Genomic DNA, 27,530 nt, shown 5'->3' on the forward strand with positions numbered 1-27,530 from the left:
CTAGGGCACTAGTGTGCCCCAAATTTCATAGTACTTTAGGCAACAGAGTGCTGCATATGCTGCTACTGGGACAGGACAGCAAGGTGTGGCCAGTGCTGATACCAGCTCCAGCAGCTAGCCTCAACCCCATACTCTCCCACGGCTACGCCCAGCCACCACTCACTAGCTGTTTTCCCTTCCTCTGAAAGGGGGAAACATCATTCTCCTCAGGTCAATATAAATTTATGTAGATAGGTTTCCTGAGAAATAGTATTTCCATACTAACTTCCTAATTGTCCCTGATCATGTGTTCACCTGTATTATTTTAAATGTAACGTGTATGAAGTGATGCAGTGATTGCAATAAACTTCCTTGATGAAATAAAAAGCTTTATTTATAAAGATGCATGAGAAAAGTATAACATTCAGCAATTTCCAGTCAGGTCAGCTGCCATTATGACATCACAACATCATTACAAACAGAACTTTAAACAAAATAAAATCCATGAACATGTATAAACAATGAAACCATGTACAAGACAGAAAGCCCCTTATCCTGTCCCCCTATTCTCCTTTTCCTTCTTTCCTGATTTGCAGTGCATCTGGCATTAGGAAAAGGAGGGAGGGCATCCACAAGGAAAGAGGTCAGTAAGGATTGTGTGGGGCAGGGTTACCCTGCCTAGCCACTTACGGGGTCTAATTGCATGAGCCATTGGATTTTCAACTTGTTTCTGGACTGCATCACAGGTACTGTGCAAGTGGCTCAGGCCAAGGTGTGAGTGATGCAGCAGAAGTCGGCTGGAGCACAGCTGAGAATGGACAGCCTCCTCTTCCCAAATGCTGATGAGGTACAGCATCTCAGCCTGGCTCCAAGCAGGGGATATCCTCATGCATGGCCAGCTAGAAAGATGACCGAAAACACCATGCATCGTTGAGCAAACAGGGGATTTTCAAATTTAAAAAAGAGTGCAAAGGGCAGGTCTGAGGACTGGTTACCTGAGAGCAAGGCCAGTCACAATGCAGTACTACACCAAGGTGTCCACACTGTCATCCCAGTGCTGTATTCAGAGCTCAGCAAATTCTATGCTTCTACTGAGGTGGTTTACCTAAAGTGCAGCAACTCGGGAGCTAGTGTACAAAGTGCCTTGCCAGTGTGGATACCTCAAAAGTTACAGTGCCAGAGGCTGATTTACTGTGCAGTAATTTGCCAGTGTAAACTTGCCTTTAGCTTTTGCCACAGCTATACAGAGAACAGAGCAGTTAGAAATAGTCAAACAAAAGAAAGGGCACAAGTAATCTGAAAAACATGAAACTAGTGTAGAAGCTATAAACAGACAGCCGAGTGTCAAAAGTCATATAATAAAATACCTAAGGCAAGGATAGGGATCTCCCAAGTTAAAAGGGACAAATTCCAGCTTATGTACACATGGTGTGAAAAAGGTCATATTCCAAAAGATTATGCATATTTGGTGAGACGCACACTGTGTAATGTGCAAAAAATATGGACATTTTGCTCCTGTTTATCACAACAAATCAGACAGGGTATTGATTTATGTTATAGATGTCGCAAGAATCACAGGTCCGATGATAAATACCCAAGGGGGGAAGGACAGAACCAGGTGGACAGTTTTATCAAATAAAAAATATTTATTTATGACAGAGGTGAATTTATAGTATTTATTCTAAGATTTTTAATAGACCGTGTTAATAATGAATTTACAGTATTTATTATATTTATTCTATGGCTTCTAGTAAAACGTGTCAGAGATATAGGGATGGGAATGGCAAGGGGAATAGTCTCTAATCTTAAAATATCCAGCTACAGTAATTAAATAACAGTGATAACTACAAACTCTTATGTACTACCCACAAACAACTACAACACTAAGCTTATACAACAGGAAAAAATCAAATCATACATACCAATTTACACAGCACACGGAACATTTCATAGATATCGGTTCGGTTGCAAAGGCCTTGGTTACGCCCGAGAGTCGGGGGAGGTGGCTGGTCAGTTGATCAGGCCGGCAGCGCTTTGAAGTATACGAGAAGGCACATGCATGGTGGTACGTGTGTTGCGAAGACCTCCTAGAGCAAACTGTGCCATGGGTATTTATCCCCAAATCTGCACATCGCTTTCCCGTGCTTGCATATTACCATATATGGCCCAATGGTCACCAAGTGGGGGGTCTGTGTCCCAGGGGTTGGGCCGAAACTGTGCAGGTTTCATACGACCTGGTAAGCCCCGCAGTTCTCACGCAAAGGTGACGGGTGGGAGAGTCTGAGGCTATTTTCCCCTTTTCACACCTTTCCTTTTTCTAAAGGCAATAGTATGCAGGAAGGGTGCGGCCGGTTTCTCTCAAGGAGTACTGCAGAACAAGAGCGGTCTGGCCATGATAAAATAGAGCAGTGGGTTTCAACCTTTTTTCATTTGTGGAGCCTACAGAATTTTGAATGGGATATGAAACTTTTTGAAAATCTGAGGTAAAGTCTGAGGACCTGCAGCAGTCCTCAGGCCACAGGCTGCATACCACTGACATAGTCTGCCTGGAGAATGAAACTGAATATTCATGGCAAGGCTCTAGAACTGACTCAGGAGCTAATGTCACAGTCATTTCAGAAGGGACCTACAATCGCCTTCAGCTTGTCCCAGAGCTTAGGTCACCAGACACCGCTCTGATTCATCCTAAAGGTATTCTGAACTGCATGAGCTACTTCACCATAGAAGCAACTTACAAAGACAAAAGCTATGCATTTAGGGTGCATGTGATCAAATGACCACAGACCAGCCCTTTTCAGCTGCGGTATGATAGCCACAATGGGCCAATGAGAAAGGTGAAAGAACTTGATGGAACAGTTGTTGATACTGGACTTTTGAAAGGAAATCCAGTACAAAGAACCTGAAAAGGCAATTGTGAGCCCTACAATGTACATACATTTTTCTCGATTCCAATACCATTACTTAATAAAGTGGAAACTGAGTTAGAAAATTGAGCAGATTGGCATAATCAAAAAAATCTGATCCAACAGCATGGTGAGTTGCAATGGTATAAATTATAAAGAAAATACAAAATCTGCATTGATCTTAAAAGATTTACTGGAGCCATTGTGAAAGTAAAATGTACCCACTCAACACCGGATGACTCCCTTCCCAAAGTAAAAGGAACTATAGTATTCTCCAATCTGGATGCTTTGAGTGGATTCTGGCTATGTTTATCATATCTTTTGGGAGATTTTTCTTTCAAAGATTATCTTTTGGGACTACAAATGCACCTAAAATTTTCCAAAGAAATATGGCAAAGCCATTAATGAGTGCAATAGTTGTAGTTTTAATGGATGCTATTCTGGTGTATGAATCTTCAGTGGAAGAACTCAACAAAAACCTTAACAAAGTCCTAGTCAGTCAGTCTGGACTGAAGCTAAACAAGGCAAAATGTGTGTTCTGCATATCACAAACTGAGCTGGACAATAAATACAGATGGAATCTGTCCTGTCCTGAGAAAGTAAAAGCTATTCAAGAACTGAGTACACAATTAATATACTAGAATTGAGATGTATACTGGGGACGACAGATTTCTTTGGTGAATATCTACAAGAATATTCTTCCGTTACAAAGCCACTGAATGAGCTGTTAAAGTCCAACACATCTTAGCTGTGGGGGCCAAATGAAGAAATTGCCTCCAAAAAGGTAAAAGAAATTAGTTGAACAGCTCCACTTCTCAAATACTATGATGTGACCAAATCCACAATGGTCAGTATGGTCACAAGCAGCTGTGGGCTAGATATTGTACTGTTACCACAGTATGGTTCTCAGTGAACCATTTTACAGAAGCAGAAAAATGATATGCACATGTTGAAAAGGAGTGCTTAGGCATAGGCATGTAAGAACTTTTACATATAAATATGTGGACTTTCTTTTTCTGGTCTCTCACCAGAGAGATACCAAAATCTGTCTGTGCTCCCCCTGGCTATGAAGCTGCTCATTTTGCAGAAGACTTCTGTTTGGTCTCTATTGCAAGCACAGAAAGCTCTCTGGTGTTTCTGCAGATCGGTGTTCAGAAGCCAACGGAAGTGTTAAATACTGACTTGCTGAGCTGCTGCACTACATGCAGTGAGGTTGCCCCTGTTCCCCTGGAGTTGACTGGAGATTCTTGAGACAGCGAGGACAATGGAAGGTGGCCCTATGAGATTGTGAGATCCTTTTGGTGGTCTCTTACAGACCAGGGTGTGGTGTGGCTATGTCTACAGTCCAAAGCAATAGGACTCAAGCCCTGGGTCCTGGTTTGACTTGGTTTGATTCCTCCTCCATCCCAGGGTCCTGGGATCCTATGTCCAAGCCCAAATCTGAGAGACTATATGTAAATTGAAGGGTGGATTGGGTGCAATCTTGAGTCTGAGCATGGGTTTATATTGCAGTGTAGATATACCCTCAGACCCAGGCTTGTGGGGCTCTGGCTGAAGAGCTAAAACTTGAAGACGTTCAGGCTTAAGTTAGAGCATGAGCTCTGACATTCTCCCTCTTTGCAGGATTTCAAAGCTTGGACTCCTGTCTGAACCCAAACAGCTACACAGCAAGATTTTGCCCTGCAACCTGAGCCCTGCAAGCCCAAGTCAGCTACCCTAGGCCAACCTTGGCCAAACAGCGTGACTTGTACTGAAGTGTAGACACCCCTTTGAGTTTAGTCTTGAACCTAGGTGTCCCATATGCCTTGACCAATAGCACACTGCACACACCAGTAAATAAAATTCTTTCTTTTACCTATCTGAGGTTCCAGTATCTTCCTTTAAACAAATTGCAGAAGGAGCATCTGTGCTAAATAAAAAGGTCAGGATATAGAGACACTCTTGCATTCATTGCCAAGTTTAGAAATAAAGCAACATGGAAGAATGATGCAATAAATTCTGTATAAAAATTGGAGAACTGCCTTGTGACTCAAGATATGTCAGATAACTGGCAAGGAAGCATTCCAACATGTCCTTTCAAATACGTACTCGAGAAATTACTGAACAGCTGACAGCATAATAAGATTGAAAGGCTTTGTAAAATACCCATCTTGGCATTGAAAATGTGAGTTAAGTGATGCCAATTACAGTTTACCTGCTCTGTGCCTTCTGAAAATAAAGTGGTATAGACCTAAATAGACACGTCAATCTGTAGCTACTAAAGTACATATAACTACACAATGAGCCTTAACATTTAAGAAACTGGAAAGTTTGTCACAAAGTTGACACATAAAAGAATATAGAGAAAATTAAAAGATGTAGCTGATTCTCATTACAGGAACTATGTATTATGAGCATTCTTTCACATAGTCTGTGCCAATTAATACACAGTTATAGCATTCTGCATTTACACAGGAATTAACCCTAGTGCAGCTGCTTGTGTTTTCAGTGTGCAAGGGAACCTACTAATATTTCTGCAACCATTGCACCCATCTCGGGGCTCTTTCCACACACCATAAAAGGCATTTTGACCTCAAGGTAACTATCTCAGTACACAGTTCTAGTGAAGACAAGGTCCATGTAGTTTTTCCTCACTGTAATTAGCCAAGTTCAACCCCAGATGGTGGTGTTGGGAGGGAGGAGTATGGGATGGGGGCAGCAGGGCCAACAACTTCTGTGGACCCTCAGGAAAAGTATGTGGTGTCTGGTTTTGCGTCTTCGGGAGGAACATAGCCTTGAGCAGAAGGGGCAGGTTTGGGGGCAGCCAGCCCTCAGTGCCACTTGGACCATGGCTCTGCCCCCGCCCCTCTCCCCTCAGCCCTCAGAGCCACACAGAGTAGCACTCCAGTGGCCATTGAAAGGACCCAGGGGATATCGGAGACCCAAATTAATACAACACATGTGCATGTGCTACAATTCAAAAGAGAGATTTCAAAGTGAGCCTTTCCCAGGCTCATAGCATGCTCAGTGGTGAACAAAATCTTGGGTATATTCCAGCAGGTGTTTTTTTACAAGCCATGTATAATTTTAAGATGGAGCTTGATAGTTTTATGAATGGGGTTACATGCCAGGGTTGCCTGCGGTAGTAAGAGATTGGTGTTGAGGATTCACTAGTTCCCTTCCAGTCCTGTAATCTTTTAATTACCCGGTTACATTTCTAAAGCAGTCGTTTTGTTCTCAGCATTCTGTGCAGGTAAAGTGTAAGATGTATTCACAAAAATAATAAAGTGACTATTTTAAATGTCTGAGGATTTTTGTTTAGTTCCTGATGTTCAAACCAAATAGTGAGGGACACGAGTCTTAGAGCGTTAAAAAAAAAAGTGTGATTCTATCAGGTGGAAATTATTAGTGGAGTTCCTTTGTTCCATCAGGAGTGAGAAGTAATGAATAATGTGATGTTACAGTGGACCCATCTGGCCTACCAGGAAAATCCCATTTAATTGCTCTTTTGCCAGAAATGTTAAATCACTTTGTGGGAATGCAGTTCATTTACAACATATGGAAATCATTGAAGAAAGTCACCAGTGAATTCAAAACTGTACTTGAGGTGGGAGCGTTTTTTCTAAATAAAGATAAGTCATGTTATCCCACTGTGCAGCATGTAAGTGGCATATATAGCTGTGTTAACAAAAAACTCAAGCTTAGCAGAATTGTCTGAGAAATTGATGGAAACAGATTTAATTGCTGTTTAATTGAATTCTTTTACGTTTTCCAGAAATAACACTGCACCCACTTAGTATTTTGTCCTCTATTAGTTAGAGAATTCTGTCATGTTTCAACTTCTCTTGTCAATTTATTTCCTTATCAATCAAGAATAAACAAAGAATCTCTCAAATCAGTATAATTTCACTACATTTCACTGGTGCTTCTCATTCAGAAGAATTTCAGAGTACTTCAGAAATAAGGGCCAAACTTGGATTCCTAAATTTAAATTAAATATATTATTCTTTTTTAAAATGTAGCCTGTTTAAAACTTACTTTTAAATTATGACAACCTATTTTAGGGCCTACACTTTCTATAATCTAGTAAACTAATTTACATAAATAAAAATGCTGCACCAAAGAGCCCTCCTCAGATTTAGTGGTGCTTCTTTTTTAATTCAGAAACAGGAGAAAATATCATTTAGGTTTTTAGGTCAGCTCAAGCTTTATAATTCAGAATCAGGAGAAAATAACATTTAGGTTTTTAGATCAGCTCAAGCTTTATAAATGTAACAAAGTGCCATGTACATTAAGAATGTATCTCTGTTATTTTCAGTCTTTAAAATGGACTGACTGCTGGTATATATTTTTTCCATACAGAAGTATTTCCATTTTCTGTTGTGTAATTAGCTTTAACTAGTTTTTGGTTTAATTTTTGCTTACAAATTCTTTCTTTAGTTTCAGAGGGGCAGCTGTGTTAGTCTGTAACTGGGAAAATGTAAACAACAAGAAGTCTTGCAGCACCTTAGACTATTTGTTGTTTTTTAAATTCTTTCTTTGATTGGAAAAATGTAAGCTAAAAAATAACTGAAAATTAAGGGCCTTAATTACCTATTCCTCAGCCCCTCCTTTCGACCGCAGCACACCTTCTCTCCTTTCCATTCTTCCCTAGTCATTTTTCCTATTAGAGGAAGAATGGCAATGAATCCAGAGAATGCAATGAATGGGGATGGGTCTTAAAATAATGACTAGATACTTTTCTGAAAGGTATGTTGTGTGACTCAACCAGAAGTCAGAAGTATAATGCAGAAAGCACTTAGTGGGCTTCTATAGCCTTGGTAGGCATGCCAAAACCCTACCAGTTTTGCCAAGAGTCTCCGGGAACAGGGGTCAATCTCCCAGGGGATCCGGAAGCTAAACTTGAATATTAGCTGCTAAAAGTCTGTCAGCACAGTGGGGCAGGCCCCATGCTGCTCCTGCAAGTGGCCATCATGTCCCTCGTGTAGCCTCTAGGCATTGGGGTAGAGGGTCTCCATGCACTGCTCCTACCCTCAGCAACTCCACAGCTGATTGGGAACTGCAGCCATTGGGAGCCACAGGGGTAATGTCAGTAGGTAGGAACAGCACATAGAGCCACCTGGCTATTGTTGTGCCGGCCATTTCCAGGTAGGACCTGCCACTGCCCAGGACTGAAACCCACACGAGCTAAGTGCCACCTGACCAGAGCCTGTATCCCAAACCCAACCTCCTGTACCAGCCCTTAGCCCTCAACTACCCAAAGTTTCTCTCAGAACCTGCACTCCCTTGTCCCAGCCCAGAGCTCACACCCCCCTCTCATATCCCAACTCCTGCCTTATTCCAATACAAATGAGGGCTGGGGAGAGCAAGGGACAAGGGAGAGGGAAGGAGTGAGTAATGGTGGAACCTCAAAGAAGGGAAGAGGCAGGGCCAAGTTGTTTGGGTCTGTATGATTAGACAGCTGGCAGCCCTAGGCCTGGGTTATGCTAAAGATTAGACCAGATGATCATACTGGCCTCACCTTGCCTTAATATGTGTGGATGGTGGAAGCAGAAAAGACCATGTTTATAGTCTTTATATTTGAACTTAATTCATTCCTCATACACACATACCCACGTTAGAAGGAATACTGGGGTGGATGGGGTTAAGTTTGATATCATTGTATCAGAAAAAGGGGGGGTGTAATGACTGTATACAAATATCTGAAGGAACTAAACTTCAAGGACAGTTTAGGGTGATACAGGAGTTATCATTAAAGTAATGAGGATACAATTAAGAAATGGAAAATTCTGAATGTCCGTTTATATATTCTATGGTAAGATCTTTTCAATCATAGAATAGTTCACAAAGGAAGACAAATGATGCCTCTTCCTTCTACCACACCACCAACTCATGTGTCTCTTTCATTTACCTAAAGCATTCTATGTGAGATGTATTTATTTAGGTATAGTACATAGGAATGTTTCAAGTGTGCCTTATGTACATTCTCATGCCTTAGATGTAACTCAAAAAAAATATGACAATTATTACTCTCAGGTGCAGTACTATAATTTTTACAATGTAGTTTATAAGCTCTCTGAAGCAGAGACTGTGTTCATGTGTCTATACAATGCCTAGCATAATGGGGGCACACACTTCAACAGTTTCTTAAGTGCTATCATAAGACAAATTAAAAATAAAAGACAATTGGTGGATTTCCTTTGCTGGAAAAGCACTAAATATAATGGTGCACTTTATATTAAGGGTTTTCTTGCAAAGAATTTATGAAAAATTATTGAAGGATTGATTGACATTTTAATAATTAATCAAATGTTAATATTAAGTCCACTGGGTTACCTGTAACCATTGCTTACAGCTATCTACAACATCATCTGGTGATGCATTTAAGACCATCACACTCTTTGCGTAAAGCCCTGGCCCCAGTGAAGTCAATGGGAGTTTTGCCACTGATGTCAGTGAGGCCAGAGTTTCACCTCTTAGAACATCTATTAAACCTTTGTAAACTGTTTCTAAAAAATATGTTTGTTAGCGACAGTCACAATGTGAGAGAGACTTCCTGCCATGAAGAGCTTACTGTTTTAAACAGATGGACCAGCAGAGGATGGGATAGGAAACAGAGGCACCAAAATAAGGGGTCCCTTGCCCAATGCTGATTACTAACCCTTGGATTTCCTGACTTCCAATCCAGTACCCTGTCCAAAGACCTTTTAAGACTACACTTGAAAGAGAATCCTCTGAACTGTCATTCATGCTTAAATTTGACACTTTACACCTAAGTTTAAACAAAGACATTAATTATCTTACCCATTACAAAGAGAGCTTCCCCAATTATCACCTCTAATATCATTAGCTCACAGACATTTACCTTCCCTCTCCCCATTCCCCTTCTGTTCTGAAATTTGATTTGTCCTTTTCATATGTGTTCATTTTTTTTTAATTGTATCCTTTGGTATATATGGTTGTGACAATTTTCTTCCACTATTTAATCTGAGGAAGTGGGTCTGGCCCACGAAAGCTCATCACCTAATAAACCATCTTGTTAGTCTTTAAAGTGCTACATAGTCCTGTTTTTTGTTAAAATTATCATGTGACTCTGCAATTTATCATTTGGCTTACCACAGTATGGATTGTGTATTTATATATACTGTGCATATCCCTTTCTCTTCTAAATTTTGTATAAAAAGAAATGATTCTTTATTTTTGGTATGATTTCCTGCGTTGTTTTTAAAGTGAAATAGAAAATACATTTAGGGCTGGAATGTTCAAAGCTGGCTAAGGCGTTAGCCATATTTCAAAAGATCTCCATTAGCAGCCATACACACTGCAAATTTCAAGCTGGCTTCTTGCCCAGTCCTCACCCCTCTTTAAAAAAATTAAATATTTCATTCCAATACTGAGATATTTGCAAAACAACTCAATTCCAACCATGAAGTTCTGACTCAGGCAAATTTCTGATTGGCTTCAAGAAGATTTTCTCTGAGGGTACGTCTAGACTACAAGCCTCTTTCAAAAGAGGCTTTTTCGAAAGAATCTTTAGAAAAAGCTTCTTTCGAAAGAGAGCGTCTAGACTGCAACCTCTTCTTTCGAAAAAGTGAGCCACTTTTTCGAAAGAGAGCACCCAGGCAGTCTGTATGCTCTGTTTTGAAAAAGGCCTCTTTGCATTCAAGAATGCCTTTTTTCGAAAGAACACTTTCAAAAAAAGGCATTCTTCCTCGTGAAATGAGGAGTACCGCTGTCGAAAGAAAAGCAGCGTTCTTTCAATGTAATTTCGAAAGAACGCAGCTGTAGTCTAGACTCAGGTGAAGTTTTTTTGAAAAAAGGCTACTTTTTTTGAAAAAACCCTGCAGTCTAGAAACAGCCTGAGTCAGAACTATAGTATCCCCGCTCCCCCGTCCCCAATAATGACATTCATGAAGGAATGTCACCTTAACTTGGGCATTCTGAATATATGCTATGAACTGATCTCTAAATTAGATAACTAATTCAACTTTGTCCTATAACATCTGAGATATTCTTAGAACTGTTGCTCTTTTTCAAAAAGATTGAGACAATTAAAGATAAATGATACTGTGCTGATATTAAAAACAACCAATTGATGGCCCCATTTTAGAGGGAGAAAAGTTCTTCTTAATTCTGTATTAAGGTGAGAGAAAGAGAAGCAGCAAAATAAGCTGTCACTCTGATACTCATATTATGAAAAATCACCAGGAACAACTCTTTTATTTTTACTGAAAAGGGTTTTAAAGAAGAGAGAAATTGACATGTTATGGAGAAATCTTACATTTGGGCCTGACCCTGTTTCCAGTGGAGTCAGTAGCAGAATGTCTGTTGACTTCTGTATGCAAAGGACTTTAGAATTTTATCCCTTGATTTTTCAGCTGTGCAGTTTTCACTACTCTGTCCTTCAGTCACTCCCCATTGGATCTCTCTGTGACATTTTAATTTTACAGATCACTTACTGCAATGGTCATGTTTTGAATATAAGATCATGGCAGGTAGTATTATTACCTTAAATCTCCCTTATTTTATTCTCCGCTGATTTGTTGCATCCTTTCCCCCTCCCCCCATATGACAGCATAAGCCATTTGAAGCAAGGATTATGTCTCCACATGAAATTGGCGTGTCTATTGCACAGAGGCCTTGATTCCACTCAGAGCCTTTGGACACTCCCACAGTCTAGATAAATCAATAATGATATCTTTCAGTTAATATTGTTACCTTTTCTTAAATGCAACCCTTCTATCTTTTTTATTTTATTTTATTTTTTAGGCTATGCCAGTTATTTCAGAAAAGGAGAAGGCTGGTGAGTAAACATTTACTTGTTTTCTCATCTTCTTGTATTAGTTTCCTGGAATGTTAGCTACTTATCCTAGTGGTAAAAGTCTGGCTTAAACCTGGCTTACTTTGGAATGTTCAAGATTATCGACTTGACAAATCTCTGTGCAAATATCACTCTTTGCATCCTGCACTGGAACTGACTTTTGGGGCAAGAGTCACATTGTGTATGACACTAGCAAGAGGAGATGTCTCAAAGTATTGTGCAAAGCATTTATCCTTTGTATTCTGAGTGCTACCTTTCTGCTTCTTGTTAAAGGCTATTTTGATGTATTTGAAGGCTTGATAAACAAACTCTGAAGACAATGGGACTGTTCACCTGAGCTAAGAAAGCAGATATTGTCTGTCTGACTCTTTACTATCTTAATAGCGATACCGGGAATTATGGCCTTCTGGAGTGTTTTATTGTAGTTGTTCCTTTGGCAAAAAACAGTTAAGCACCTCTGCAATATCAAGGGACTAGTTTTGTATCAGCTCGTGCTCTTTATGCTGTCTGAATGCCACCACGATTTTGATTTGATTATATAGCAGTATTAGAAGAGATCATAGACATAGTAGTGCCCAGACAGTATGAACTGGATTTAATGTTGCTGTAAATGGTAGAGTATTTTGCACCCTAAAAAACATTTTGCTATATAATTCAAGTACTGTTCATATGGGTGTCTTTTTTATTTTTTTTACTGGGATTTTGTTTTAACACGTATTAATTATAGCATTAAATGACTTTCAAATATTTATAGGGTTTGCTTAGGCACCCCTTGGAGTTTGGTTTCTGATGTTTATTTGTGGCATTTTCAGGGCTGTATTTGTTTTCTGAATGCATGGAGGTGGTTTCTTTTTTTCTTTTTCCTTCTCCCCCTCCCCCGGTTAAGTGAGACTCAGAAAGAAAAGCTCTGATTAAAGCACCTATCTTTCCAGGATGTCACTAGCAATTTTAGCTGGTAAAGGTCACAGTAATTCCCAAAACTGTTGTCCAATATTTAACAATAGGAATAGGTTTGGTCACAGAGATCCCCTTGAGATGCTCCCTCTAATCTTTTCCATCCATGTGCATTTTTTTTCCATCCATACGCGGAATAATTTTTTACATGCAGCAAGGCATGTGTGAATTTACATCACAGGAAACCTAGCTGTGGGCGCTCTGCTAATCAGCTAGGTGGCATTTGAATTTCTCCTGAGCAGCTGCACAAGCACACAGCTCACGGGGAACATAGCTTAAAATTGTCACTTGCTGTGCTGAAATGCCACTGAGCCCCTTACTGCCCTCTGGGGTGCCCCGCCATCCTGTCCTGCTGAGTTACACCTTCCGGTCTCTTCCAGTACTGGTACACATTAGGGGAAACAGCCAACAGCAGAACAACACAGACGCTGTGATCTACTCAGCTTTGTGAAGGTTCAGTCAAAGGTACTTGACACAGAACCTATGTGCACAACCCCAGTAGCAGCAGAGCCCCAAATAAATATGTCTTACTGTGTACAAAGTTTATACCGAGCAAACTCATAACCTGTTTTCCCCCTTTATCAGTGAAAGAGAGAGATGCACAGCTGTTGCCCCCTCCATAATCCCGTTCCTGGGAACAATTATTTACACTAGGTTTATTAATAAACAAAAGTGATTTTATTAAGTATAAAAGTTAGGATTTAAGTGAATTTAAGACAAAATATACCAGCTAAGCCTAATGTACTGATAGAACTTGTTACAAATCATATTTTCTCACTCTAGTCCTTGTTTCAGGTAAAGTCATTCTCAGGTCCAAGATGTCCTTTTTGACCTGGGTCCAGCAGTTCTCCTCCATCCCTGTCATTATATTTCTTTTGTTTCCAGGGGTTTTCATGTACGCTTTTGGGGTGGGGAGGCAGTCTGTAAAGCCAGCTGAAGACAATCATTGTTTACTTCCCTTGCTTTTTATAGAATTTCCCAAGGACAGGAAGCTTTTGTTCAATTCCCCACACTCCTGTGGAAAAAAACAAAATGCAAGAAGGATTCCAACATCAGGTGACATGGACACATGTCTTTGTAGCACAGTGGTCACCAACCTTTTTACACCCAAGACCACTTTTTTAATTTAGGGCAACCCAGGATCTACACCAGCCCCTCCCCAAAGCCCTATCTGCTCCACCCTCGTTCACTCTCCCCCACTCTCACTCAGTTTCATCTGATTGAGGAAGGGGGTGGGGCTGAAGGAGCGGGTGAGGGATGCAGGCTTTGAGAGGGAGATTGCGTGCAAGAGGGGGCTACAGGCTGGGGCTGAGTTTTGGCATGCAGGAGTAAGGTGAGCAAGCATGCCTGGGAAGGAGTTTGCCCCAGCCCCTCCCTACCATAGCTTGCACTCCTCACTCCTAAACCCCAATATTCTGGATGCAGGAGGGGCTCCAAGTTGGGTCAGAGTGAGTTCAGGAGGGGATAAGGGTTATGGACTCTGGAAGGGAGTTTGAGTGCAGGCTCAGGGCTGGCACAGAGAGTAAGGGTACAGGCAGCAGCCAGGAGGCATTTATTACAGGTGGCTCCCAGTCTACAGCATAGTGGCATGGGACCAGGCAAACAGAGACAGCTTGACTGAGCCCCACTCTTAGAAATAGCTGGCTGGCTGAGTGCAGGCACAACTCTGTGTAACCCATGGAGGTGGGAAAGAGATTTGCATGTGTGCATTGCTGCCCATGCCTGCAAGTGCTGCTCCTACTGGCCGGTTCCTGGCCAATGAAAGCTGTTTAGACAGTGGTGGGGGTGGGAAATAGGCTTTTCTCAATGTGAACACATTGATAATAAATCTAAAGTCAATATTCTTAATTTCAGATTCAGAAATGGTACATGCATTCTAATAGAATACACATTCAGGGGATTACAAGCTTTCCAATGATAGGTTACATGCAATATTTTGCATGATGCATATTTGACTTATGTCATATTTCTATTCATAAGCATATTTCCAAAAAGAATAAGGAGGTGAAACGTCACACCCATAATTTGTAAAATTTGCAAGAGGACCTCTTCTTCTGTATTAATATTATTTATTGTTGTAAAGTGGTAATCAATAGATTAACTGGATTTCTCAGAGATTATGAATTGGAGTCATGCTCCACCCCTACCATACTTTTTGTTTTAGCTAATGTGTGTTTTCCTCACAACTCTGGATATAGCTGAATAAAGCAACACATTCCCAGACTTCAGTACTGTAAGCAAAGCATGATCTGTATGCATGGAGTGGCCCTTACAAAACTGGTGGCATGAAAGAACATAAGAATGGGAACGTATGGGAAACTTGACCACTTTAATGCAGGAATCTATGGCAAGATTAGGTACTATTTTCTTGTAAATCAGATTAGAGATAATAGACAAAAAGACAGCAATTTACCTCAATGTATGTGGCAGTAAAACCTACTCTCTCTTAAGGAGTTTTTTACAACCTCAGACACCAGGCAATAACAATTCAGAACACCTGCAAAATATGTTAACAGAGCAGTGCACATCAAAGTCAGTCAGACATTATTGTGGAATGTTTCAAGTTCCTAGTAGAATGCAGAGGCCAAGCTAAAGTGTACCTATATATGTGACAAAGCTAAAAAGATTAACAGAATATTGTTCATTCAGAAATGTCCTCGAGGATATGCTGTGGAACAGATTTGTTTGTGGTGTTAATAATGAGAGAGAATTCAAAGAAAATTCCTGGCAGGGGAGAATTCTGCTGTGGCCCAAAGCAGTGGAAATAGGAACAACAATAGAAGCAGAAGTGAAAAATTTAGACTGTAGAACAAGTTATACCGACTTAATAAACAGAATGCAAAGAAAGCGGTAAGGGACTCCAAACTCTTGAGCAGCAGTGTTTCCACTGTTCAGGAGTTCATTTTGCATCAGTTTGTACATATAAAATAGACCATATCATAAATGACTCAAAATTTGACAGTCACTTTTTTGTTTTTGATGCTATCAAACAGCATCTCAGGCTCAAGAGGATAGACCTCAACGGCATGTCTATACTTATGAAAAGATCGATGCTCCCTAGGTCAATCTTCTAGTGTTTGATTTAGTGAGTCTAGTATAGACTCATAAATTGAATGCTGAGGGCAGCCTCCACCAGCGATTGATGCTCCTCCTTCTGAAAGGAGACAGGGAAGCTGACGGGAGTGTTTTCACCCATCAGCCTTCCACTGTGTGGATGCTGTCACAGCTTGGCTTATAGTAAGCTGACTCCTGGCATGCATTTTGTATAGCTGGAGTTGCATACCTTAAGCCAGCCTTCCTGGCCTAGTATAGACCAGGCCTAAAAGAACAAAAACAGAGGGCTTATAACATGGAGGAGAAGGAATACAGAGGATGTGGTATGCACTGTGTTAAAGGGAAGAAAGTGACATCATATGAAGTAAAGGTATAGTTGAACAATTAATACAAATTGCAAGAGATACTTCAGCTTCTAGTATAATGAAGATACCTATCATCAGTGCAAAGAAGGACTGGGCCCATTAGTGAATACAAAAAACCTGTCTGGTTCTGTGCTCACCCCATAAAATACAAAAGCCAAAAAAGGGAAAAAATGTAATTGATGCTAGGGATATGATGGCCAATACAAAATCTGCTAGAAAGAAATGAGTTCTAAGATCTAAAACTGAATTGGAGGAAATTTTTTTATTCGATGTTAGCAAACCATCAGTCGTAGGTGTTCACCCACCTGTTTTTAAAGAAGACATTAGGACTTGGAAGATTTAACAGCCAAGATTTCTATCCAAGTTGGTTTCAAACCAAAATACTTTAACGAAAGATTAGTTCCTTATGCCCTCAGAGAAAAGACTGAAACTGAGTAAGACAGGCTGGAAAAGAAGGGCACCATTTCACTAATGTAATTTTATGAATTCTGATTAAAGCAAACAAGACCATCCTCATTTGCCACCATTATGAAATCAAGGTGTATCAAGTTTCCAAGGTAGGCTTTTATGCCAGTCCATAGATGGAGGGTTTGGTGGCAGTACTTCATGTGGGTCAAAATATAGTAAGCTGCAAATATTTCAAGCACACCATCAGGTGAGATAGAAGAAATATTAGAAGTACACCACTATACACATTCAAAAAAAGTTCTATCCAGATAATCAGTTGAGATGATGTGCATCACCACCACCTTAAATTTTCCAGAAGATCATGAAAAAATTGTTGAATGGTATCCGGTGAGCTGTAGTAAGGACTGATGACATCCTCATTGTGTATGGATGTGAAACATCCATCAACATTACACACGGTGCTTAAAAACTTGGAGTCATTGGGACTTGGTTAAAAACCAACTACATCGTTTTTGATGAGATCATAAGTGACGTTCCTGGACTACCGGATAAACAAGGAGGGGAGTTGCCAGTGACAGACAATGTCATGGAAATTGAGCAGGCCCCAGCCCCTCAGAACACAACTGAGCCATGACCATACTTGACAAAAAAGTATTATTTTTCTGGAGTAGGCCCAACTGCACTGGGTGCTGTATAAATACAAAGCAAAAGGGCATTCCCTGCCACAGTGCTTAATTTGTAAAGAAAGGTGCTGGGGCTCAAGCAAGAATGATAATGTTGTTCCCAGAAAAAAATGATGTCCTCTGTGTAGTGTGACCTCCTACACACCATACATGCAAAATCATGCTGTTCATGAAAGTGCTGATTGGCGTGGCTTCCTAAACTCTACTGACAGAAGAGGTGAAAACTGTTGCCAGCTGAGCCGCATCAGTCCACAGTACAAATTAAGCTCTTTCCTTCCCTGAAGAGTTTATAATCTATATAGATAAGACAGGACAGGAGAAGGGGTATCACACACAAGCAAAGTGAACAGTGTGGTGATGGTGGCCGCACATGTCATGTTAATTCCACTGTTTGTTTTATCAGGAGGATTAATTTAGGTAGGTTTCACTAAAGGGAAGAAAGAGGAGACACTGAGGGAAAGGGGAGAAGGAGACAGGATAGTGGAGAAAAAGGTAAGAGAAGTGATGCTCTTTCCCAATAAAAGTGGCTGCATCCTCTAAGTAATATCCTAGCATCTAAATTCAAAACTGAAAAGGTGGGCATCTATAGTTTAGTTACTTAAGAGATCTCTAACTAATTTCCAACACTCTATCTAGCAGCTATTAGACAGTAATGATGTTCACCATTCACAATATTTTAATCATAGAGCATATAGCACCTTCTCTATAAGGCAGTCAAAGCACTTTAAAAAGCATGACTGAATCTTCACAGCAGGCATTATCATTTTCAGTTATTATGTGGGAAAACAGAGGCACAGTGAGAGTTGCTCATGGTCACAGACATCTTGCGGTAGAGCCAGAAATAAAAACCCAGGTCTTCTGACTCCGTCTTTTTCTTCAGCCAAAGACCTTATTTTCTCTCACTGTTGAAGTGGGCTAGATAAGAGGTGAAAGGCTTTTCAGCCCATAATCAGCCTGTAGAGGCATGTAGTTCACACATACAGGTTTAACATACACAATTGCCTCTGTCCCTTTCACCTCCAATTTGAGTTTTAGGAGATTTTGTTCAGTTTCCCATATTTCTTTTTACAAACAAAAGAATATCCAAATGTGACTGATTAACTTTTGGCCACCAGAAATACAAGAGCACATATGCAAAACACTAACTTGCTCAAACGGAAGAGTGTTTGTGCATGCAGAAGTGCCCACCTTGTTTCTAGCTTGTTTGCAGTTTGTGTTTGTGCTTCTTTGTTAGCAGATGCAATATAAAGTCTTGTTTAAAAGTCAGAAACTCTGGATGATGTGTGGTGGAGAAAGATATAATAGGCATGCATTTGGGAGTCATATGTAACCCATTCTACTTGCACTGTAGCACTCAGCTCCACTGGACAAAGATGAGGCCAGTCACCATCAGAGGCAGTCTCTTTAGTCTCAGGGAATAGAAGCTCATGCTTTAAAAGCCCTAGGTCACAGGTTCTATTCCTGCTGCCACTCGGAAGAAAAATCTCATGCATAAATTACAAGAGAGAAAGCCGTGATACGTGAGTTAAGCAGTGTCTCAAAAATAATGTCATTCAAACTTTTATACCACTTGATATAAAACTATGTGCTTAAAATAAAATATTATTAATAAAATAAAAAAGCCTTGGAAGTTCAGTTACTCATGTCATTAATTGTAAAATGCTTTTATTTTGTTAGAAACAAATCAAAATTGCAAGTATATTATAGACCAAAACTACGTAGGAATCCCTGTGTTAAATGTTGGGAAAATGGCAGTATACAGGGCAAACAGGTTGGGATAGAAGAAAAACTAATTTGAGATTTCACCCAAAAGCTCAAACCAAACCACTTTTGATATTCTGAAAAGTTTATTATAATAGTAATAAGTTGTGTTCAGTCTTTTTTTCTCCACTTTGCACTATCTGGTTTCATCCAGGATTTAACAGGGAAATAAAGAGTGAAACTGTTATTTCAGGGTTTGTGATTCAGAAATCTCATTTAAAAGAATGTTTTCACAGGGTTTTCTAGTATAACGGTGTCCGAGAATCAAATAGTTCCAAGAGCTTTTGAATAAGCAACTGCACTTTCTGATGCTTAACTGAATTAAACTGTCAAATTTTTGGATGGTCACACATCACTAATTATAATTCTTATGCACAAGTGTTACTTATTTCATTAAATATTCTGTCCATTTTTTTATTCCAGTTAGGAGAAGGACTTACTTTAGTTCAAGGAGAACCTGTCAGCTAGATGAAGAAAAAAGGAGGGGGTATTTAAAGCCTCACTAAAATATAATCTGAAAACATTACTTTTGTCTACCTATTAACTCAAGAAGGCTAAAAATTGTTTGCAGTGGAGAGTGTTCCTTTTTAATTGTGAAGTCATCCTAGCAGGATACTATAAATGAGCAGCCCGCCTGCCTGCTGGTCAGAACAGCCATTGACCAGGAGGCTTTGAGAACACTGCATTCTGATTGATTCCATTTATCATGTTGACATTTCTGTCAGTGGGAAAAAGGTTTTTAAATTAAAGGTTTTAAGGCAGAAGTTAACATCCAGGGCTAGATCATGCCAAGGTCTAACATAGCAAACAAGGGGGGGAAATGACATTAAGACAATCTCTGTGTAGCCTCCTTGGATTTTGGCTCACATATGGAGAGGGATGCAGGGATTGTGTGTATGACACCTGAAAGATGAAGTGGGATATTGGGTCAGGAGTAGGGATGTTAAGAACTAGTCGACTATCCGATAAGGAAATGTCGACAGGATAGTCAACTAGTAACTTCCCTCCAAGCCCCGTTGCTGCCTCTATCAGATAGAGGCAGCAAGTGGGGGGGGAGGAGAGGAGAGTACTTCAAAGCTGACCCCAGGATCCACATGATGTTAAGCTCGGGGTCAGCTGTGTGGCTCTGCCCCTTTGAAATGCTACTGTGGCATTATGAAAAGCCATAATGCCTCGTGGAGCCCTGGGGTAGCTAGGGAGTCCTGAACTGATCCCAGTCTCTGTTCGGTGCTTCCCCTTTGAAATACTGTGGCAACATTTCATGGATTTACCTGCTGAAACTCCATAATATTCACCATTTTAATAATCAATTCTCTTGAACATATAATATCTATCAGAATTATAAACTCAATGTAAAATTAGCAACCTTAACTTGCAGAAAATGGGCTTTGAAATCCACATCCACATTTTGCTGCTTGAATCCATCTCTAGATTTAATTATTCATAACTAGAAGATTTACTTTTCGTTGCTCAGGTCCTTACCTCAATTTTTGGAAAATAAAATGAAAATCTACATGCTTCATTTGAATCATTGCTCTGGGGTGAGGCTGGGGATGAGGGGTTCAATATGCAGGCTGCCTTGGGGAGACAAGACTAACCCAGCCCTCTCTCACCACAGCAACTTGGGGCCAGGTGAGAAGCACCTCTCCATGGTTGCTGCAACTCCAGCAGGTACAGCAGAGGTAGGTGTACTGTCTCCCAGCTGGGGCAGGTCCAGGTTCATCTGCTCCCTGCACTCCCCAGCCAGAGTGAGAAATGCAGCAAACTGTGCACATTCACCTCACTGTCTGACGAACAGGAGCAGCCAACAACATCTCTGTAGGAATCGGGTTGGGAGGAGCTTCAGCCTGGCACCTGGATGGTGGGAGTCTTGGAGCTGGGGAATTCCCAGATGGAGGGGGACCTCCAGCCAGCCCCTTTCACCTGCCTGGTGATTTTGTCTCTTTTATGTTTGGTTTTCTGCAAAGCAATCCCATTCCAGGCACATCCCATTTTCCTGGCACAGCCAAACCTTTCCCTTGTTTTAAGTTATGACAAGAGGAAGCTGAATACTGAATTTGGGGATCCTACATCTTACCATTTAGGAGGAGTTCTTGAATTCACAGACAGACAAACCCTCTCAAATATATAGTAGATTAAAATAGCAAGAGATCATTCGAGGTGTTATTGGTACCACCAAAATATTCCATCTTACTTGAAATATTTAAAAACTCTAAAGAGAAAGTGCAGCCTATATTTGGACCACCTTTAACCTTATTCACAGGACTTCTTGTGGAGGTAAAGTAGTATTCAAGAAAGTATCATGTGCCAGACTCTGTTTTTTTATGTTTCTTATATACAATATTTTCCATAGCTCACTCTTGTCTGAACTGGAACAATTTTGTATCTATGGGCAAGAAAATATAGTATAGATTCCTATCTGACTGAAACATATGCCATCTTTGACATTTGTAGTCAATAGAAAGTCTCTGAGTGGTCCCCAAATACAATATTACTAGTATTACAATAGGACATAGCAATCAAACAATTTCTTGTGGCAGAATTTGGGGGGGGGGGGTGAGGAAATTCCTATGTCTGTATTTGTTTTAGACTTTTAATAAATATGCTGTGTAATGAAGCACAGACTCAGTGTGCTGGGGTGTTAATATCTCTGGTTGCCTTTGATCTGTAAGTGGGAAAAATATATAAATTATTAAAGAGGTCTTAACTGCAGGGCATTTCCCCTCCAAGACTCTCATCATCACTGTCAGGCAGCAGAGGATCTTCACTGTGCTGCCACATGGTGAGATGAACTGCAGGTTTCATTTTTAATACATATGTCTTCAAAAATGCACTGAGTCTGCAATTTCTTTGTAGAAGACCTGTTGGCTGATGAATTTTTTTAAAAGTTGTTTAAGTTTATCATCACATAGTCGTTCTGAAACTTAGATCAAACTGCTGCCTGAAAAATTGGGTCTTGCTGACTGAATTGCAGTGGTTTGCAAGTCTGTAGGAATTCAAGCAAAACATGAGTTAATTTACTAGTGACAAATCAGTATCCCAGTCAAAGAAAACGTGCACAGTACTAATCTGCAAGCTATATAGCATGGCCTTTAGCTAGCACTATAGAATATATTCAGTGATTTCATACCTATTGTATCCTAACTATTTATAGCAGAGCAGTTGTACATGAGGTTTGCCAATTTTCTCTTGCAAAAACCCAAACAGCCACTACCCTGCCACTCTCGTCCCTGAGGCTGTGCCATGTACCACCCCTTCTCCAAAGCCCCACTCACTCCATCTGCCCTCCCTACATTGCTCGTTCTCTTCAGCCCTCATTCACTTTCACCAGACTTGGGCAAGGGGAGGGTCAGGATATGGGCTCCTGCTATAGGTGTGGGCTTTTGGGGTTGGGTCAGAGATGAGCATTTGGGTGCAGAAGTGAGCTCTGAGTGGGGCTGAGGGGTTAAAAGTGCATGGAGGGAGTTTGAGGTACAGGAGAGGGCTCAGGGCAGGGGCTGGTGAAGGGTGCCGGCTCTAGCCAGGCAGTGCTTATTTAAGGCAGCTTCTTCAAGTGACCAGTATGTCCCTGCAGCCATGCAAAGGTGTAGCTAGGTATCTCCTGTGCTGCCCCTGACTGTATGCACTACCCCCACAGCTCCCGTTTGGCATGGTTCCTGGTCAATGAGAGCTGCACAGTCAGTGCTTAGAGCAGGGCAGTGTGAGGAGACTCCTGAGCTGTTTCTGTGTCTAGAAGCCAGAAAGAAATATCATCACTTCCTGGGAGCTCTGCAGAGCTAGGGCTAATAGGAAACCTGCTTTAGCTCCGCTGCTCCATTGCATGGACTTTTAGTAACCTATTAACATCTCCCGGATTGCTTTCAGCCCTTTACATTAGCCATTGTTCTTGTGACAACTTCATATGAGGTACCAAATGGTTAGTTCTCAGCTATCAGGTAATTTTTCATCTACAATTGATTGCACATCAGTCTTTCCCCAACAGTATTATTTTAGTGTTTGTTTGCAAATAAAAATGTCAGCTGAGCAGTCCTCCCCTTCCAGTTTGTCATTGTAAAGAACAGCTACAGCAATACTATTTGAATTTGCGTGGATTGCTGCCAATGATCAATAAATGCTAATGGGCATAGATAGCATTTCACTGTTCTACTGACATTTATGTGATCTCATTAGTGGAAAAAGGGTTGTAATGCCTCTACTTGCTGGAGGCTGACATTTTATGGTGAGGTTCCTGGCAATGCTTTTTTTTTCAGGATGTAAAATAATTGATACCATTATTATTGGAAGCTTTATTTAGATTTTTAAGTAGTTTTGTTAGCTGCTGAGGTGACTCCTGTGAATAATGACTGTACTTACGTTCCACGCTGTGCTTACTCTGAAAGAGAGGCTCAGCATCTTTAATGGCACTTCCAGAAAAGTTAAAGGTGATGTCAGGGACCAGCACCTCTCTCTGAAAGACTGTAGAATGGCATATTAAAAGCTGATCTAAACAGGAAGGAAGTCTCAAGCTCTCCATACCTCCTGATGACTGGCAGCTATCTATGACCAGAGCTGGGCCAATAACGGATATTTTTTGTTCAGTGTCAGTTCCAAAAAAGAACAGCATAATGAATCATTTCAGGTGAACATTTTATGGAATCTTTGGTGAATAAAAAAATAATAATTTCAGATCTCTTCCAGGATGGGGATTTGAACCTGACTTTCCATGAGTGGCCTAATCACTAGGGGAAAGTATACAAGAGAAAATGGGCAACACCCACACTGCCTCCATCTCCTGGTCATCTTTTGACTAGACACAATTATTTGTATCAAATTTGTAAATATTGGGTTGATGAAAACTGCACCTTTCATCAAATAAACTAATCATTCTAAAAATTTTGCTTCGCTCTATATTCCACCCTTTGAATGTTGGCTAATGAGCAATTTCCTGGTGGCATATGAACTCTCGAAAACCAATTTACAGAGTTAAGAGTCAGATTTAGATTAAAATTTTTCCAAAATCTAAGAAGGTGCTTAGATTTTTTGTTAATTTGACATCAACAATGGTAGAGGCTTGATTCATGAAATCTTTCAAATGCTTTCTTTTCCTGAAAAATATAAAGAATTAATGACTATGGAATACGTCATATTCCTAACTGATACAAAAAATACAATTATGTTTGCTTCCTGATACTCTGGAATAGACTAAATTCAAGGGAGGAGCCATTCCCTTTTGGTACTTTAAAAAATACAGAAAAGCCCACCATCTGGTTTCCAGCTCCTGGAACGTGTCAACAGTGACTCAATCTTAAGCGACATCTACATTACAGCAGAAAGTAAACTTTAGCTGGACTTGCGTAGCTATGTGAATAAAGTAGCTAGGGTCAACGTACCTTAAGTCGAGTTACTCTGGGCTTTACACTGCAAAGGATCAATTGGAGAAACTCTTCTGGCAGCTTCCTTTTTTTCTTCTTATCCTGGGCAACGTGACAGGGTCAACCTAAGAGCAATCTGTGGTTGAACTGGCAGGTCTTCACTAGACTTGCTAAATTGACTGCCACTGAATCGATATCAGAGTGTTGATCTGGGTTGCAGTGTAGATAGATATAGTCTCAAGTGCTGCTAGTCATTTCAGATCAGCAAAATCAACAGCACCATTCACAACCAAAAAAATTCCAAGTTGAATCATAGAATCATAGAATACTAGGACTGGAAGGGACCTCGAGAGGTCATTGAGTCTAGTCCCCTGCCCTCATGGCAGGTCCCAGTACTGTCTAGACCATTCCTGCAAGACATTTATCTAACCTATTCTTAAATATTTCCAGAGATGGAGATTCCACAACCTCCCTAGGCAATTTATTCCAGTGTTTAACCACCCTGGGTACGTCTACACTACCCCGCTAGTTCGAACTAGCGGGGTAATGTAGGCATATAGCACATGCAAATGAAGCCTGGGATTTGAATTTCCCGGGCTTCATTTGCATAAGCCGGGCGCCGCCATTTTTAAATCCCGGCTAGTTCGAACCCCGTGCCGCGCGGCTACACGCGGCATGGAGTAGCTAGTTCGGATTAGGCTTCTAATCCGAACTAGCTGTACTCCTTGTGGAATGAGGAGTACAGCTAGTTTGGATTAGGAAGCCTAATCCGAACTAGCTACTCCATGCCACGTGTAGCCGCGCTGCACGGGGTTCGAACTAGCCGGGATTTAAAAATGGTGGCGCCCGGCTTATGCAAATGAAGCCTGGGAAATTCAAATCCCGGGCTTCATTTGCAAGTGCGGTATGCCTACATTACCCTCCTAGTTCGAATTAGGAGGGTAGTGTAAACATACCCCCTGACACTTAGGAACTTTTTCCTAAAGTCCAACCTAAACCTCGCTTGCTGCAGTTTAAGCCCATTGCTTCTTGGTCTATCCTCAGAGGCCAGGAAGAACAAATTTTCTCTCTCCTCCTTGTGATACCCTTTTAGATACCTGAAAACCGCTATCATGTCCCCTTTCAATCGTCTCTTTTCCAAACTAAATAAGCCCAATTCTTTCAGTCTTCCTTCATAGGTCATGTTCTCTAGACCTTTAATCATTCTTGTTGCTCTTCTCTTGACCTTCTCCAGTTTCTCCACACCTTTCTTGAAATGCGGTGCCCAGAACTGGACACAGTACTCCAACTGATGCCCAGTCAGCACAGAGTAGAACGGAAGAATGACTTCTCGTGTCTTGTTCACAACACACCTGTTAATGCATCCTAGAATCATGTTTGCTTTTTTTGCAACAGTGTCACACTGTTGACTCATATTTAGCTTGTGATCCACTATAATCCCTAGATCCCTTTCTGCCGTACTCCTTCCTAGACAGTTGCTTCCCATTCTGTATGTTTGAAACTGATTGTTCTTTCCTAAGTGGACCACTTTGCTTTTTTCCTTATTAAATTTCATCCTGTTTACCTCAGAAAATTTCTCCAATTTGTCCAGATCATTTTGAATTATGACCCTATCCTCCAAAGCAGTTGCAACCCCTTTCAGCTTGGTATCATCTGCAAACTTAATAAGTGTACTCTCTATGCCGATATCTAAATAGTTGATGCAGATATTGAACAGAACCGGTCCCAAAACAGACCCCTGCTGAACCTCACTTGTTATACCTTTCCAGCAGGATTGTGAACCGTTAATAACTACTCTCTGAGAACGGTTATCCAGCCAGTTATGCACCCACCTTATAGTAGCCCCATCTAAGTTGAGAACCTGTCCTCTAGTAAATAAGCCTGTGTCAAATTCAGAATCCATGTAAATTAGATTTCCTTACTCACACCCACACTTCCTTACAGCTGCTTGCACCCACTTAACCAATGTGTGAGAGAGCTTAAATTGAGGTTACTTAAATATCAAGGAGCCACATTCTGACTGGTAATTTACATACTTGTAAATGCTTATCAGTTTTGTAACTGTAATATTCTTGTAAATTGTTTATATAAGGATCATATGAATCATGAGAGCAACCTCAGCTATGAATGATCAAAGATTTTTTAGTATGGGGATTCTTATAGTAGCTAACATCATAGCTGACTTGTAAGTTATTTGGCTTCCTGGCAGGGAAGATATATGCCTCCTTTTAAAAAAAACAAAAGAAAACCTAATATATTATGGGCAAGGTGGGTTCACCTGATAGGAATAAAGATGTATAGAGCTGTATCTGAGCAATTCACAGCTGCTGGGCATTGTGCTAAATCTTTCAACTGTTCTTTCAGTGTCAAACTTAATGTGTGTTTTTCTTGCAATACATACTTTTGTTATGACAAGGTACTTATTTTCAAAGAGATCTGTATGGTATGAAAAAAAAAGCATGCATTAACATTGAAGTGAGTGGTTTAAAACATGCTTTAGGGTTAGGAATGTACATTTTACTGTGCAGTGATCCACCATAAAAATGTCTTTCATAATAAGCTTTATCTATCAATTAAATAATACCACATTCAAAATCTTGAAATTAGAGTATTTTCAGTCCTTGCAAAAAATGGGAAGAGTCAGAAGACTATTATTGTCAGCAAACAATCATGTAGTTTCAGGTAAATTTTATTTAACAAATTAACAATTATTTAAAAACCATTTAATAAAACAAGTTCATTTCCAAACAATACCACTTTACTCATAATATTTTGGGTGGGTAGCCATTACCACCTTTTATTTATTTATTGGTATTAGGGTGTTCATATCATCCAGCCTAGGCTGTGATGCTTTAGTACCACCTCATAGTAAGTAAGCCCATGGTTTCCATAGAATACCTGCACTGGACATGTGCCTGACACGTACATATTGCATCGCAGCATATAACCTAACTCCCTTCATGTCTTATGGCCACAAAGCCCTCCCTGAATCTGCTATGGGGAAGGCAAAAATCTCTCCAGTGCTCCTATGCCAATCTCGTGTTGAGGAAAAAAGTCCTTCCCATCCCCTTGAAAAGGGACAGTTAATCCAATGCTCACAGCAGGTCCTGACCAAACCTGGTATTTTGCCACTGAAAAGGAAGGAAGGGTGGGTGCTGCCTTGCCTGCTCCATGGAAAAGAGCTACTCCCACCAGGGCGTGCCCTTTTTCAATTCTTCCAGCTTTGTGGTCCCAGGGAATGAGTGAGTGTCCCCATGTTGAACCACTTTTCC

General features: G+C 40.6%; 1 protein-coding gene across 5 annotated transcripts in view; it reads left to right on the forward strand.

Annotated features, from left to right (window-relative positions):
- DLC1 (DLC1 Rho GTPase activating protein) overlaps nt 1-27,530 on the forward strand; it is a 381,113-nt gene that overhangs the window by 168,852 nt on the left and 184,731 nt on the right. For all 5 annotated transcript variants that reach the window (XM_075930378.1, XM_075930377.1, XM_006113504.4 and 2 more), the window contains one exon: nt 11,631-11,664. In XM_075930378.1, coding sequence (XP_075786493.1) covers nt 11,631-11,664 — 34 coding nt within the window. The remainder of the gene's footprint in view (nt 1-11,630; nt 11,665-27,530) is intronic.

Source organism: Pelodiscus sinensis, chromosome 5 (genome assembly GCF_049634645.1).
Source record: "Pelodiscus sinensis isolate JC-2024 chromosome 5, ASM4963464v1, whole genome shotgun sequence".
Classification (NCBI taxonomy): domain Eukaryota; kingdom Metazoa; phylum Chordata; order Testudines; family Trionychidae; genus Pelodiscus; species Pelodiscus sinensis.